General features: G+C 38.8%; 1 protein-coding gene across 2 annotated transcripts in view; it reads left to right on the top strand.

The window, feature by feature from the left end:
• Nucleotides 1-17,676, top strand: part of PIK3CB (phosphatidylinositol-4,5-bisphosphate 3-kinase catalytic subunit beta) — a gene marked incomplete at its 5' end in the record, with an annotated part of 106,769 nt that overhangs the window by 75,920 nt on the left and 13,173 nt on the right. For both annotated transcript variants that reach the window (XM_079704825.1, XM_079704826.1), the window contains 3 exons: nt 6,703-6,881; nt 7,702-7,811; nt 9,721-9,799. In XM_079704825.1, coding sequence (XP_079560951.1) covers nt 6,703-6,881; nt 7,702-7,811; nt 9,721-9,799 — 368 coding nt within the window. The remainder of the gene's footprint in view (nt 1-6,702; nt 6,882-7,701; nt 7,812-9,720; nt 9,800-17,676) is intronic.

Below are 17,676 nucleotides of genomic sequence, written 5' to 3'. Positions count from 1 at the left end.
GTTGTGTCTCCCAGTAGAATCATTCTTCTCTCTGTAACTAAGACCTCTGTGCCAACAGAGCATAAGATTTTAGGAACAGGAAGCAAAAATTTTGTTAGTGGGTCATTAGGGGTAGTAATAAGTGGGTACTACTTCCATTTTCACACCTTCATGGACCTGTGAATCCTGGCTATTGGAGAAACAGCATCATATATTGGATGCTGATTCAGAACATATACAGCCCTCTACAGAACCTTGCCCCAGCCCTGCAAGGTATTCACATCTAGCCAGCACTGTAATTGTCTTCAGAAGGCCATTCCGCTGTTTTATCAAGGCAGCTACTTCAAAATGGTAGGGAACATGGTAAGACTAGTGAATTCTATGAGCACGAGCCCATTGCTGTACTTTATTTGCTGTGAAATGAGTTCCTTGATCAGAAGCAATGCTATGTGGAATGCCGTGATGGTGGCTAAGGTGTTTTATAAGCCCATGGATGGTAGTTTTGGCAGAAACATTGTTTGTAGGCAAATTCATATCCAGAGTGTTTGTTCCAGTAAGAATAAGACACTGCCCTTTCCAAAAGGGAAGCAGTCCCATGTAATCAACCTGTCATTCCATAGCTGGCTGATCACCCCCAGGAAATGGTGCCATATCGGGCACTCAGTGTTGGTCTCTGGTGCTGGCACATCAGGCACTCAGCAGTGGCCGTAGCAGGTGGGCTTTGGTGAGTGGAGGTTCATGTTGCTGAGCACATACATAACCTCCATCCCTGCCACTGTTCTCCATTGGATGATGACCGGGTTGACTGAGGAAAGGCTGGCTGGTATACCTGGAATGGGTCATCCTATCCACTTAATTATAAAAATCTTCCAAGGTTAAACTTTGGTGAGCATACAGTGGGACAAAAATATCTTTTATTTTTTTGCCCATTCAGAGAGGTCTATCACATACCTCTTCCTTAAATTTCCTTGTCACTAATTTTCCAGTCATGTTCCTTCTAAGTCTCTGACCATCAGCTAAGTGTTGGTCACAGCTCGTGAATTGGTATATAATTGCACATATGGCCATTTCTCCTTCCAAGCAAAGTGAACAACCAGGTGCACTTTCTGAAGTTCTTCACACTGGGAGTATTTCCCTTCACCACTGTCCTTCAGGAATGTTCCAGAAGGGAGCTCTATTACCACAGTTGTCCACTTTTGTATGGTACCTACATATTGTAATCCAATAATCTGTAAACCATGGTTAAGTCTTCTCTTCCTTTGTCAACTGATCATAAGGAACTCCCCATGAGGCCATGCTGCAGGATAGGATAGAGAAGGTAGTATAACAGGAGTGAGAAACCACGGAATTTGGGCCACTTCTTTATGTCACTTGTGCCTTCAGGACCCGATTGGGCCCAGTCTCGTATATAACCACCTTCACTTGATGATGGAGTGCCGCTGTGCTTGCCCATCTTTATGTGTGGTGGGTCAGATAACACCTGGTTCATGACGGGCAGCTTGGTTGCATGGTTACTTCGTGGCCAGTGGTTAAGCATTCAGTCTCTACTAAAACCCAGAAGCAAGCTAAGAGCTATTTCTCAAAAGGAGAGTAGTTATCAGTAGGGCATGGTAGATTTTGTTTGTTTTTCCCCAAAATCCTAAGGACCTGTGCTGTGATTCACCTATAGAAGCCTGCCAAAGGCTCCAAATAGCATCCCTATATGTCACTGACAGATCAAGCACCATTAGGTCTGCTGGATCATGTGCCCACAACTTGCATGGCAGTTTGGACCTGCTGCAGAGCATTCTCTTGTTCTGGGCCTCCCTCAAAACCGGCACCTCGGGCTTCCCTGGTGGTGCAGTGGTTGAGAGTCCGCCTGCTGATGCAGGGGACATGGGTTCGTGCCCCGGTTCGGGAAGATCCCACATGCCGCGGAGCGGCTGGGCCCATGAGCCATGGCCGCTGAGCCTGCGCATCCAGAGCCTGTGCTCCGCAACGGGAGAGACCACAACAGTGAGAGGCCCGTATACCGCAAAAACAAAACAAAACAAAACAAAAAACCCGGCACCTTTTGAGGTGCTGGATCACTCAGTAAATAGGCTAAAGTGCATGAGGAATATGTTGCCTCCAAAATCCAAAGAGGTCCACTAGGTGTTGTGCCTTATTTTCAGTTGTAAGCAAATAAATTATTCTTCACCTTAGAAGGGATATCTTGACATGCTCCATACCACTTGAACCCTAGAAGTTGCACTGAGATTGAAGGCGTCAAATTTTTGTCGGATTTATTTCCCATCTTCTAACATACAAATTTCTTTAAGTCTAGAGTAGTTGCTACATGTTACTCACTAGGTTCAATCAGCATAATGTTATCACTGTAATGGATCAGCATGATATCTTACTGAAGGGAAAGTCGATCAAGATTCCGGCAAACTATACTATTACATAGAGCTGGAGAATTGATGTATCCCTGAGTTAGGACAATGAAAGCGTATTGTTGGCCTTGCTAACTTAAGCAAATTGCTTACGGGGGTCCATATTGACACATACGGAGAAAAAAAGCACTTGTCAGATCAGTAGTTGCATACCACGTATCGGGGTGTGTTTATGCAAGGAAACTATATCTGGTATACCACCTGGTTAATGCTGTAACAATCCACTGTAATTCTCTAAGAGTCATGTATCTTTTGCACAGGCCAAATAGGCAAGATGAATGAGGATGTGATGGGAATCACCACCTTGCATCTTTCAAGTCCTCGATGATAATACTAATCTGTACAGTTACTCCAGGAATGTTTTTACTGTTTTCTTGGGAAGAGACAGTTGTAATAACTTCCACCTGGCCTTTCCCATCATAATAGCCCTCACTCCACGGGTCAGGGAAACAACATAGGGATTCTGCCAGCTCCTGAGTATATCTGTTTCAGTTATGCATTCCAGAACTAGAGAAATAACCACAAGATGGGTTTGGGATCCACTGGGCCCACCATGAGACAGATTTGTGCTAAAACTCCATTGTTAACTTGCCCTCCATAAGCCCCTACTTTGGTGGACCTCAGTGATGTTTTGGGTCTCTTCGAATTAGTGTCAATTTAGAACCAGTGTCCAGAAGTCCCTGAAAGTTCTGATTATTTCCTTTCCCCCATTGTGCAGTTGCTATGGTAAAAGGCCATGGGTCCCTTTGGGGAAGCCAGGGGAAAGTCAGTTTCAGTCTGACTGATATAGGAGAGTTCACAGGCATCATTCAGCGTTGATGAAAGTATTGGGGGATTTATTAACTTTTTAGTGTGTCTAAGCCTATGAGTACATGTTAGAGAAATGAGGTGTTTATTATTGTCATGGTGTAAACATAGACCATAAGCTGTATGTGACTGTAAGTATTACAGTATGTAAGCTGTAAGTATTAGCAGGGTAGTTTCATCTAGCTGATATAAACTGAAATCAGTATATTCAATCCACCTAACTGAAACTTTCTGTAGTATTAAATATTCCCTCCCAGACTTTACTATTTGGTACTACTTTGTTTTTTCCTTGTGGCAAAGACTCCCCTACCTTTTTACCTTTTCTAACTTCTCTATCTCATTTGAAGGCCATTTGTTTACCCACTCCTAACCTTCTGTTCATTCCTATACCTCTGTAGTATCACACCCTATTTTTATATCAGCTCTCTGTAGTATTATAATTTCCAGTTCCACTACACTTTTTTTTTTTTTTGCGGTACGCGGGCCTCTCACTGTTGTGGCCTCTCCCGTTGCGGAGCACAGGCTCCGGACGTACAGGCTCAGCGGCCATGGCTCACGGGCCCAGCCGCTCCGCGGCATGTGGGATCTTCCCAGACCGGGGCACGAACCTGTGTCCCCTGCATCGGCAGGCGGACTCTCAACCACTGCGCCACCAGGGAAAGCCCCCACTACACTTTTTTAACTCATTTGCATTGCCAGAGGAACTACCGTAGGTTTTCATAGATGATTTTAATATTTACGGGTTTTTATTCATGTTAAAATAACTGTATCTGATCCCTCCTTTTTGGAAAGCCCTTTAATGATGGTAATAATAGCTAACATTTATTCACCACTTATTGTGGGCCATTTATTCTTCACAAGAATATGAGATAGATACTATTAGTCCCCTTAATTTTATAGTCCTTTTAAAGATATCTCATACCTATCAATTTCTCTTGTGTTCATGGCTACCATCCTTGTCCAACCCACTATCCTTTCTCACCTGGATGTCTTCATTAACCTCATAAATTGTGCCCCTTGTTTCCATTCTTCTGCACGCATGCATGTGCGCGCACACACACACAGACACACACACACAACACGTACCTTCATTCTCTACCCAGCAGATAAAATGATCTTTTTAAAATGTAGATGTATTCCCTTTTTAAAATCCCTGCAGTAATTTTCATTGCATAGAGAATAAAATCCAAATTTTAACAAAGTCTATTAAGACCCCACTTGATGAGGTCCCTACTTCTTTGGCCTCATTCATATGAGCAGACAACACTGGACGTTTTTTTGGTTCTCTGGGAACCTCACTTTGACTTTTATACCAGCAAACGTATGACATATGTCTGATCACATTATTCTTACTCTTTTCTTGACTGATGAACAGCCAGGGGAAGATTGTACCCTTTACATGGCAGTTCTTGTTATCACTGTAAACCTGTAGTGTGACAAGGTGTTGAAACACTTAAAGTATTTGACTTATGGCCATGTGGGTATTCAGAACGCTGTTCCAGGAAATGGATATCAACATAATTAGGGTTAGGCCCTGAAAATTCACAACTGTACAAACATGGAAGAAATTCAAATTTGAAATACTTCAAAAAGTTCCTGTTTGCATAGCCCATTTTTCAGCCAGTTCCCTTTTCACCAGTGTTTTTACAGCTCCTGAAATTGTTGAGAAATGGGGTGTCTGTGGTTTTGACAGATGGCTAACTTGGCAAGCTTCAGCAATCTCAATTTTATCATCAAGCTACATAGAACCTTCCCAGTTTCCTGTGAGCAAGCCCTCAGCCTGTCTGTAGAAACTGCATGCCGAATTCACCTCCCTACAGAGTCTTAGTGGTTTCCTTGCATAGAAGCAAAGTTCAAAAATGAAAACATGGTGTAAAATAAATCTCCTGTTCATCAGAATGCAAGCCATGGTGTTCATAATGTTTGTTGCCTACATATTTTATATGCTTGTTATACACAATTCACATGTTGATATATGTATTCTGTTTTTATCATTTGTTTCTAGTTTTAATGACATAATGATAAAATAAAATATTCCTTTTTATGTTTTATAGCTGGCTGAGGCTGGGTCTTACATAATATTACATGGAAAGACCTTGAGTTACTAAACAATAAAGTTGACTTTCCTTTTTTTAAATAAATTTATTTATTTTATTTATTATTTTTGGCTGTGTCGGGTCTTCGTTGCTGTGTGCAGGCTTTCTCTAGTTGCAGCGAGCGGGGGCTTCTCATTGCAGTGGCTTCTCGTTTCAGAGCACAGACTCTAGGTGTGCGGGCTTCAGTAGTTATGGCACACAGGCTCAGTAGTTGTGACTCGCAGGCTCTAGAGCGCAGGCTTAGTAGTTGTGGCGCACGAGCTTAGTTGCTCCGCGGCATGTGGGATCTTCCCGGACCAGGGCTCGAACCCGTGTCCCCTGCATTGGCAGGTGGATTCTTAACCATTGCACCACTAGGAAAGCCCAGTAAAGTTGACTTTTAAACACATGGTTTTATTTATTTATTTACTTATGGCTACACTAGGTCTTCGTTGCTGCATATGGGCTTTCTCTATCTGAGGCGAGCGGGGGCTACTCTTTGTTGTGGTGCGCGGGCTTCTCATTGCGGTGGCTTCTCTTGTTGTGGAGCACGGGGCTCTAGGCGCGCGGGCTTCGGTAGTTGTGGCACACAGGCTCAGTAGTTGTGGCTTGTGGGTTCTAGAGCGCAGGCTCAGTAGTTGTGGCGCTCGGGCTTAGTTGCTCCGCGTCATGTGGGATCCTCCCGGACCAGGGCTCGAACCCATGTCCCCTGCATTGGCAGGCGGATTCTTGACCACTGCGCCACCAGGGAAGTCCCAAACACATGGTTTTGATTCAGTTGGCCATTGTTGATTCCCCTTGTACTACTTGCATGATTTTTTTTTTTGTTTTGTATAAGTTTTGATAGCCAGAGTTACCTCATTATAAAAACCACTTAATTTAGACTTGAACAATAGCTACTGTTGTCTATATTCATATCTATTTTACTGCACAAAAATTTACTTTATACTCTTAGTGGAAAGAGACATACTGAGAAGATGTTATACAAGAGTGATGACAAAGATAGTAAGGTTGAATGTCAGCCCCAGGCTTTCGTACTATGGAGTTGCCCAATTAGAGTGGTTCAGATTAATTGTTTCAAATTCTGTTACTCAGTTAGTTGCAGAGTTCTGAGTAAAGTTTCATACTTATCTTCTTACCTATAATCTATGTCTCTTTACTTTTCTCTAATTTATAAGATTTTATTTAAGAAAAGCGTTCAAGAACATTTGAAAAATGGTGCTTTAAGTAACAAGTGGTAACAATTAATTTATTTCGTTGTATCTAATATTCTTGTCATAAAGCAAGCACTGTTTTTACGTTAGCTGGTTGTCCTGCGTGTGTATTGTGGGGAGGAGGGTGGTGAGGGAATGGTATTGATTAATATTATCACATGAGATTATTTTTAACATAAATGAATTTTGGTGGTGGGGAAACTTATTTTTCAGGTTGAAGCACTCAATAAATTAAAAACTTTAAATAGTTTAATCAAACTGAATGCAATGAAGCTAAATAGAGCCAAAGGGAAAGAAGCAATGCACACTTGTTTAAAACAGAATGCTTATCGGGAAGCCCTCTCTGACCTTCAATCACCTCTGAACCCATGTGTTATCCTCTCAGAACTCTAGTAAGTGACCTTCTGTACTGTGCTTAGTGAATCTCCCCTTATATAGCAATGCAGAAGGGGTTTCTGAGTGACTGCCTGAGGGGAGCAGCAGGGACAGCTGTTAGCCTCAGTCAGTGGAATATAATTAAAAACGGAAAATGTTAAAAGTTCTCAGAAGTTATTCTTGTGTTAATAGGACATATGCCTTCTAGCTAAATTTAACCTGTGGGATTAGTGAAAGTTAATGCAAGTTCATTGCCTTTCAATTGTATGTAATTAAATTTGCTTTCTATATTACTGGTTTCTAAGAGTTGAAAATCCTATGTAAGCAAGATGTTGGCAGCCATCATAGATTATTTACTAATTAAACTTTTGTATTTCAAAATGAGATTTTTGAATGAATTTAGAAAATTATTTCTCATTTTTACTTTCCCTACAAAAGTAATAATGGGAAAGTGATAATTATGTTCAGTACATCAGTATGCAAAATTGATCCCTCTTTAAGAAATCAAGAATGGACTTACAATCCAATTCTGATTTTTATTGTTTATGTATAATAACATAAAGTTAAGGAAGAATAAGGGAAGAAAAGGAGGAATTTTAAATGTAGCCATGAGAAGGGCAAATCTGGGTTTTCAGTCCAGCTCACCTGGCGTCACTACATGCCAGCCAAAGCTAGCATTGCGGTTGCTTTTCTGCCAAGAGGAAATGTTCTCGTTCTGACTTCTGTATACCTGGAACAGGTGAGGGGTTTTCCCAAGCCTAGTATATCATGGCAACGTTACAGTCTTGCCGTATCTTTAAACTGAAGTGGGCTAATTTTCCCCTTTCTTCCTTTCAGTATTGAAAAGTGTAAATACATGGATTCCAAAATGAAGCCTTTGTGGCTGGTGTACAACAACAAGGTGTTTGGTGAGGATTCAGTTGGAGTGATTTTTAAAAATGGTGATGGTATGTACGGAGGTTTTTACAGTGCCAAATTCCTTAGTATTTTTCATTTGCTGTCCATTTGCTTTATCTGAAAGGTGATGTGTAAATGTATAACAAACAGATGGCAGCCAAGAGGTAGCTATCAGTGGTCATAAATTTGAATTTGGCATGTCATAAACCCCCCCTTTTTTTTTCGCTTTGGAGAATGATTTCTACAGCTTACTTACATACACTGTTCTAATAAACCTTCCTTTTTTCCTACAAAATACAAAGCTGTCTACTCCTTTGGTAAAAAGCTTCTGAAATGCAAGAGAATATTTTCAATAATATATTCATACATCCTGTTTCAGTGATAGCAATTTTGATATTGCTGCCATAGTTTTGTGTTTTAATTAAAATACCTTACCCATACTGCATAAAGGAAATGGCTGTGAAGTAATCACGCCAACCAGGAGGCAGTCATGACTGCTACCACTTGTTAGTTTTGTGATTGCAGGCAAATCACATAAAATTCATTGAGCTTCAGGATCTTCTTGTCCATGCGGATTATAGCATCTCTGTGTTGGGTTTATTAAATGGAATTAAGTGAGATAACATAAGTATATGTGCTTAGCATAGAATGTGCTTTCAACTTTTTTTTTCTTGAATATAGTTGCTTTATAGTGCTGTGTTAGTTTCTGGTATACAGCACAGTGAATCAGTTATACGTATACATATATCCATTCTTTTTTAGATTCTTTCCCAGTTAGGTCACCACACATCACTGAGTAGAGTTCCCTGTGGTATACAGTAGGTTCTCATTAGTTATCTGTTTTATACATAGTAGTGTATATATGTCAATCCCAGTCTCCCAATTTATCCCACCCCACCTTCCCCCCTTGGTAACTATAAGTTTGTTCTCTACATCTGTGACTCTATTTCTGCTTTGCAAATAAGTTCATGTGTACCATTTTTCTAGATTCCACATATAAGCGATATTATACGATGTTTGTTTTTCTCTTTCGGACTTCATTCTGTACAACAATCTCTAGGTCCATCCACATCTCTGCAAATGGCACTATTTCGTCCCTTTTTATGGCTGAGTAATATTCCATGGTATATATTACCACATCTTCTTTATCCATTCCTCTTGCTTACAACTATTTTTAAAAGAAGTTTTAGTATTTCCTAGACATTTAACCCCACTTGATAGTATAAATGTCATTATGTGGAAGTCTGTACTTTCACCACCTCTTACCTAAAAATTACTCTTGGACATGATAATAAATAAAATCAACTATTACAGTTTTGTGAACCCATCATACAGTTACTTATGTGATTCTTTTTTTTTTTTTTGCGGTACGCGGGCCTCTCACTGTTGTGGCCTCTCCCGTTGCGGAGCACAGGCTCCGGACACACAGGCTCAGCGGCCAAGGCTCACGGGCCCAGCCGCTCCGCGGCATGTGGGATCTTCCCGGACCGGGGCACGAACCAGTGTCCCCTGCATCGGCAGGCGGACTCTCAACCACTGCGCCACCAGGGAAGCCCACTTACGTGATTCTTAAGAATTTCTTCTGCATCACAAAAGACAACCAAGCAGAAAAAAATTAGCAATGTGAATTGTATGGATGCTGTAACACAGCATTACTGTATTATAGCAGTATTACAGCACCCGTACAATTAGTATAATAGCTTGCACATGGTAAACAACTAAAAATATTTTTAAACTTAATTTCTGAAATAGTTACAGGAGCATGCTAACCAACAAACCTAGTATTTAACATAATGAATATGGTCAGCATTAAAATTCTGGAAAAAAATTAACAGAGCAGTTATTTGTCAATGTTTTTTCCCAGCCAGTTAATTCTGGTTGAATTAGCTAATCTTGAATAAATGTTATTAAGCATAAAGTGGAAAGCACTTATAACATAGCAGGGTTCTTTCCCCTTAGATTTACGGCAGGATATGTTGACACTCCAAATGCTGCGCTTGATGGATTTACTCTGGAAAGAAGCTGGTCTGGATCTTAGGTGAGATTTCTAGTGAATTTATTTTTATCTCATGTTGTAGTCCTTCTACAGTAGAATTTAAAAATTATAAAGACTTGATTTTTTGATTTCTTCCTGCTATTATTATTGGTCATTCATAATTATATTTATATAACGCTTTATAGTTTACAATGTGCTCTCAAATACATTATCTTATTGAAACCTCATCAAGTATAAAACTATACATGTGACAGGAAGAGTCATATCCCAATCTGTGGTTTTGAAGGTGGTCTCAGGAAGGATGACTGGTGGTCATGGGAGTGATAAGCCAGAGAAGGGCCTGCCTCTCTTCTTACTTAGCTTAGTAACACTGATTCTTCTAACCTTCCCGAAAGGGAAGTGTTTAGGTGGGCTTTCAGGGTTTTTTGCGGGCCACCATTGTTAGGGGTAGACAATGAGTAGAACAGGTTTATGGAGACAAAGAAAGAGGAAACATAATGGATTTTAAAGTTTAATTATTATAAAATCTTTTAAGATAAAGAGCAGATGAAGATAATTGCAAATAAGGCCACATAAAAATATAAGGTTTGAATGCCAACAAACAAAAGTCAAGCCTCTAGGCATTATATTCATAATCAACAGGACAGGGGGATAATAATTCTAAATAATAATTCTAAGTTCATAGAAATAAATATATGGGGAGAAGATATGAAAAGGCCATTCAAGTTATGAAATAAATAAACTAATAATTATGCGAAGACTGTCAGTTCTAATGTAGAAGTATGAATTAAAAGAACAATTAGATAGCATTGATTTCCTTGCAAAAATCTGTTAAGTGAAATGTAGTCTGGAACATGGTTGAAGTAACAAAAACACAAATATTGTCATATACCATTTTAAATGAATATAAACCTCTCTGAATCAAGTTTATTTATTCCCTATATCCAATATTTCCAGAATTTAAAATTAGAAATGTGAACAGTGACTTATGCACAGAGATATTCATCCTTGACTTATTTACAGTAAAAAAACCATTGGGCCACTCTTTTGAACATTTGCTCAATAGAATAACAGTTTAAAAGATGATCAGCTTTCACACGTGACTAAACATCTCAGGTATTTAAAAGTATTGTTTATGGAGAATTGCTAACAATTTGGAGAAAGTACTGTCTTCAAATGTCAAATGAGATAAGTGAGATGCAAAAAAATATTTTTATAGAATGATTTCAACCAGTTAAAAATTCCTGAAAGATGACACACTAAATTGTTGACAGAAACTAAAATGTATAGTAGACATTACTTCTGGGTGGTAGGATTAAAGGTGATACAATCTCTCCTCCCTGTTCCCCCTTTTGGTATACCTGTTTAGCTAGTTTTCTGTGGTGTACTCCTTTTTTAATCAAGGGGGAAGAAACATTAAACATATTTCATGATACAATACAGGGCCATACAATTAAAAAATTTTTTTCTATGCTAGTTATTAATGAATAACTTCATCTTTTACCTAGTTCTTTTTTTAATTGTGGAATATTTCAAACATGAAATATAGATGATAATTGACAACATTTTTTGTATTCTTAAACCCAGACTTGAGTATACATTTAGCTACTAAATGACAGATGTTAACATGTTTCCATATTTACTTCTTTAAAAAAGGAATTAAATATGCAGATAAAATTAATGCATTCTAATCCTCTTCTACTTTCTCACAACTCAGGATTTACCATTATTCTAAACTGTAATATATATGTTTTTGTGCTTTAACTATATATTATGTATACATTGAATGCTTTAAACTTCCAGTAAATACTGTCGTATCACATGTAACTTTTTGAAGTTTACTTTTTTTATTACATTTTTTGAGATATATCAAGATTAATATGTGAAGTTCTAATTTGTTGTTTTCACTTCTCTATTAATGTTTTGAGTAAATACAAAAATTTATCCATTCCCCTATTAGAAGCTATTTGTGTTCATTTGTTTTTGTTTTTTTATTTATTTTTTAAACCTAAAGTTTACACACTTCTCTTACGTTTGGAAGAGTTCTTCAGTTTATATAGCCAGAAGTGGAATTGCCGGGTCATAAGGCATGCATATTTTCAACCTTACCACCATTGCCCAAGTGGCTTCCAGAATGGTTGTACCAGTGTTATGTTTCTACTTAGAAATATCTCTTTGCCAATCAGACTTGTTAATTTTTTGCAAATCTAATGGATACAACACAGTATCTCATAGACTTTTAATTTGCATTTGTTTGGTTGAGTAATTTTTCAATGTTTATAAGTATTGTGTTTTCTCTCTGCTAGGAGTTACCTAGGTTACTTCAAGGTTTATGCTTTTTGTTTTATTATTTTTAAAAAATCCTTCCGTGTACAGTTATCTTAAAGATGCTGTCTTATATTTTATCTTCCAAATTTTAAACTTGATATGCTTTCTTCTCTTCTGTTTCTGCAAAAGTTTGGTCCTAGTGTTGATTTTTTGGAATTTAGGTTTTTTTTGACTACTGATTTTCCTTAATGGTTATTGGACTCTTTGGGTTGTTTTCCCTCTTGAGTCACTTTGAGGCTAAGAATTGTCCAGTTCATCATTGTTTTTGAATTTATTACCATACTTTTTTTTATAATATCCTCTTGTAATTTAAAAACCTCTGCTATGTTTAACTTTTTTCTCCTTTTGCATTTGTAAAATTATTTTGTATGCAATATTTTTTCCTTATTAGCCTTATTAGAGGTTTCCATCTTAGTATTTTAAAAGAGTGGCCTTCTAGTTTTATGTTTTCATTTTCTGTTTTATCATTGATTACATCTTTATAGTTTCCTTCCTTTTACTTGTGTTAATTCTGTATTGGTTTTTTGAGATGAACACATAGAACATTAATTTCCATTTTTTTCATATATACAAATTAAAACCATGTTTCCTCTAACTACTGCCTTAGCTGCATCCCATAAGTTTTAAAATGTACTTATTTATGCATTTTCATATCACATCACACTATATGGAATTCAGTTCTAAATGTTTTATTTCCATTTGTATTTCTTCAACTCCTGAACTAGTTTAAATTATTTTGACTCCCAAATTGCACTGGACTTTTTGTGTTGTTGTTGTCCCTGTGACGTCTAATTTTATTGTAACTGACTATTGTCAGATTATGTGGTCTGTATAAGATCAGGGTCATATTTCTTAAGATTATTTATGCCTTACCATATGTCTAGTTTTTCTGTCACATTTGTGATTGAAAAGGTTCCAGATGCTGTAATTATTAACCATAAGGTTGTAAATTGGTCCATTAGATCAAATTTGTTAATTATGCCCAAGTCTTTATTCTCATCAAACTTTTACCTGTTTGTCACTTCAGAGATATGTTAAAACCAACCATTATAAGTGGCATCTGTCAATTTCTGCTTGCAATTTTGTTAATTTTCTAATTGTGGTTTTAATTTGCATTTTCCTAATGACTAATAATGTTGGCCAGCTTTTCATGTGCTTGTCATTTGTATATCTTCTTTGGAGAAATATCTGTTCAAGTTCTTTGCTCACTTTTGAATTGGATTATTTGTCTTTTGAGTTGTGAGTTCTTTATATATTTTGAATTCTAGACTTCTAGTAAATAAATTACTGGCAAATATTTTCTCCCATTCTGTGGGTTGTCTGTTCACTTTCTTAATAGTGTCCTTTTTAAAAAAAATTTATTTATTTATTCATTTATTTAATTTTTGGCTGCATTGGGTCTTTGCTGCTGTGCGCGGGCTTTCTCTAGTTGCGGCGAGCAGGGGCTACTCTTTGTTGCGGGGCATAGGCATCTCACTGTGGTGGCTTCTCTTGTTGCAGAGCACAGGCTCTAGGCACGCAGGCTTCAGTAGTTGTGGCACATGGGCTTCAGTAGTTGTGGCTCACGGGCTCTAGAGCGCAGGCTCAGTGGTTGTGGCACACGGGCTTGGTTGCTCCACGGCATGTTGGATCTTCCCGGACCAGGGCTCGAACCCATGTCCCCTGCATTGGCAGGCGGATTCTTAACCACTGCACCACCAGGGAAGTCCAGTAGTGTCCTTTGATACACAAAATTTTTTACTTTGATGAAGTCCAATTTATCTATTTTTTTCTTTAGCTGCATGTGTTTTTGGTGTCAGGTCTAAGAAACCATTGTCTAATCCAGTGTCATGAAGATTTATGCCTATCCTTTCTTCGGAAAATTTTAGTTTAGCCCTTATCTAGGAGGTCATTAATCCATTTTTAGTTAATTTTTATATGGTATGTGGTAGGAGTCCAATTTCATTTTTTTTGTATTGGTATCCAGTTGTCTCAGCATCATTGTTTAAAAGACTGTTTTTTCTTCATTGAATTATCTTGGCACTTGTGTCAAACATGGATTGACTGTAAATGTGAGGGTTTTTTCCTGGAGTCTAAATTCTGTTTCATTGACCTACATGTCTGTCTCTGTGCACAGTCTTGATTACTTTGTAGTAAGTTTTGAAATTGAGAATTGTCTGCCTACATTCTCTTATAGGAGTTCTATGGTTTCAGGTCTTACATTTAGGTCTTTAATCCATTTTAAGTTTGTTTTCATATATGGTGTGAGAAAATGTTCTGTTTTCATTCTTTTTTTTTTTTTTTTTTTTTTTTGCGGTACGCGGGCCTCTCACTGTTGTGGCCTCTCCCGTTGTGGAGCACAGGCTCCGGACGCGCAGGCTCAGCGGCCATGGTTCACGGGCCCAGCCGCTCCGCAGCATGTGGGATCTTCCTGGACTGGGGTACGAACCCACGTCCCCTGCATCAGCAGGCGCACTCTCAACCACTGCGCCACCAGGGAAGCCCTGTTTTCATTCTTTTATATGTAGCCGTCCAGTTTTCCCAGCACCACTTACTGAAGAGACCATCTTTTCTCCATTATATATTCTTGCTTCCTTTGTCGTAGGCTCATTGACCATACATGCATGGATTTACTTCTGGGCTCTCTGTTCTGCACCATTGATCTATGTGTCTGTTTTTGTGCCAGTACCATGTTGTTTTGATTACTGTAGCATTGTAGTATAGTCTGAAGTCTAGAAGTGTGATACCTCCAGCTTTGTTCTTTTCTTCCTTAAGATTGCTTTTGCTATTTGGGGTCTTTCGTGGTTCCATATAAATTTTAGGATTATTTGTTCTAGTTCTGTGAAAAATGTCATGGTATTTGGTTCATTTAAATGATATCTATTGTTTGTTTTTTTTTTTTTTTTTTTTTTTTTGGTTTTTTTTTTTGCTGTACGCGGGCCTCTCACTGTTGTGACCCCTCCCGCTGCGGAGCGCAGGCTCCGGACGTGCAGGCTCAGCGGCCATGGCTCACGGGCCCAGCCGCTCCGCGGCATGTGGGATCCTCCCGGACCGGGGCACGAACCCGTGTCCCCTGCATCGGCAGGCGGACTCCCAACCACTGCGCCACCAGGGAAGCCCTAAATGATATCTATTTATAGTCTCTGTTTGGTAATTCATCATTCTTGTACTTCTCTTTTTTTCTTTAGATATGGTTCCTTTTACTTCTTTGAACTTACTTAAAATAGGGGTTTTAAATTTCACAACCCTGCAAATCAAATTCTCTCCCTTGTTTAGGATTTTTTGTTGTTGCCGTTTGTTGTTTGTTTTGTGACTTCTCATTTAATTATGTAAGGTTTTTGTTCTTTGTCGTGTATGGTCACTGATTTCTCTGCCTGGTTAGTTTATTGGTCAGCTAATGATTGACCACAGATTTCCTTAAATGCCTGGAATTCTTAAGTCTTTCAGTCTTTACTGAGGGGTTCTGTGTGCATGTTGGGGCATTCCGTCAGGAGTCAGCCAGGTAGTTCAGAGCTGTGCCTTAGCCTTAACTTGTGTAAGCCTCAGAGTTAGTAAGAGGTGAGAGCTAGGGCCTTCTAGCTTCTTTCCTGTCCATTTGCACAGCCCCAGGAATGCATACAACCATCGCCATGCACATGGCTTCTAGATTCCTATGGGAATGTTGTAGTCTTTCACTGTTCCCTGTGAACATCTCATTCCACAGTTTATTCTTTAAGTTTTTTAGTTAGCTTATTGTTTGCCCCAACTGTTATTTACCCCTAAGACAGCTGCAGTGTTAAACAATTGATTCAGGTTATTTTTGAGAAACACCGCCAGCTAAAAGGCAGTTCACAGTAGGCAAGGTCTGAGTCAGGTCAAAGAAACAGTGTGAGTGGGATCTTCCTGGAAACTACTAGAGAGTTCAAAGAATGACAGTTACGTAGAAATGAGGCTTTGAAGGAGCTCCAACCCCATTTTTGCCCCCTCTAGTGGCTACCAGATTGCTGTAGTCACAATGATTATGTGCCATTTGTTGCCAAGTCTACTGCAGAACTGGGAAGTAGGTAAAATTGGAATAAGTAACAGTAAAACTCAACTGAGATTCAGCCATTTTCCTCAAGAAACACTCCCCAGATTGTTGCAACCCATTTTTGTATTTCCATATTACTGAAATAGTTGATTCTTGACAATTTTTGCCAATCTTCTTGTTTTTATGGAAGAGTGGATTTTCAAATGTCCTTAACTCCCTGTTTTTGCTGACATTACCTGGTTATACAGCTGCTTTCCAAAGAAACCTTGAAGATGTTATTCCATGGTTTTTTTTTTTTTTTTTTGCGGTATGCGGGCCTCTCACTGTTGTGGCCTCTCCTGTTGCGGAGCACAGGCTCCGGATGCGCAGGCTCAGCAGCCATGGCTCACGAGCCTAGCCGCTCCGTGGTGTGTGGGATCTTTCCGGACCGGGGCACGAACCTGTGTCCCCTGCATTGGCAGGCGGACTCTCAACCACTGTGCCACCAGGGAAGCCCTCTGTTGTTATTTTTTAAAGTCTGCTGTCAGTCTAAACTGACATTGCAGAAAAAAATTTCTCTTTGCCTTTCATTTCTGCAGTTTTATTGTAATTTGTCTGTGTATGGATTTTTTAAATTTATTTTTACCTCCCCATTCTTATTGTATCTTTTCAATCGAAGAAAATCACCTCTTTTAGTTTCTACAGAATGTATCCATGTTCTTCAACATTGCAGTTCTCTCACTCTCACAGTCTTCTCCTGCAACTTTAATAGATGTATATCGGTCTTCCTTGTTCTGCCTTGCATTTCTCTTAACCTCTTTCCTATTTCTCTCCTTCTTTATGCAACATTTTTTTGTAGTTTCTTTTATTCTGTCTTCCATTTTACTAATTATCTCTTCAGTATTGTCTAATCTCTTGTGTATCAGTATAGTATGTTTATTTCAATGACTTTTTATTTAGGAGTTGTATTTGATTTTGTTTTGTATGCCTGTTCTTTTTTTAATACTGTACTCTTCTTATGCTTTCTATTCCTCTTCATGTCTTTCATCATTTTAGCATCTCTTTCATATTGTTCTGTTTTATCTCTTAGGGTGTCACCTTTTCATTTATCTGCTTAATCTTATTCATTTCCTTGTGTAGTTAACAATATTTGGTTTTGAATTCGTTATTGGTGAGTTTTGTGTTTTCTGTAAAGGTCCTTTCCTCCCTAGGGTGTGGAAGTTTGCCCCCCAAAATGAATTTTGGTCTAGTTTGTGCTTTTGCCCAAGCTCTTTATGCATGATCAATCAGTTTTTATGTTAATTCTTGGCCTTCAGGCTCTCATACTTCACAAGTATTTATATTATATTTGAATCTCATAAGAATATGGGAAGGCTTGAGTTTTTTTGCACTTTCATGAACACCCCCCACCCATTTTTATTGCCCACCCAGGGCCCAGGTTAGATGGCAGACTTTCATGGTATATTGTCTCATCAATGAGCAGACCTTTTCTAGTTCCCTTTATACATTTGACAGCCCTTTTAGAGCCCCAGCTCCTGCCAAGTCCAGATCCTGCCTCTCATGGACTCAAGACCATGTCTCTTTTCTCATGGGCATTAAAATGTTAACCAAGTCAGTAACTTCC

This window comes from Hyperoodon ampullatus, assembly GCF_949752795.1.
Source record: "Hyperoodon ampullatus genome assembly, chromosome: 5".
Classification (NCBI taxonomy): domain Eukaryota; kingdom Metazoa; phylum Chordata; class Mammalia; order Artiodactyla; family Ziphiidae; genus Hyperoodon; species Hyperoodon ampullatus.
Note: the sequence above shows the minus strand (reverse complement) of the source record. Positions and strands in the feature narration are given on the sequence as shown.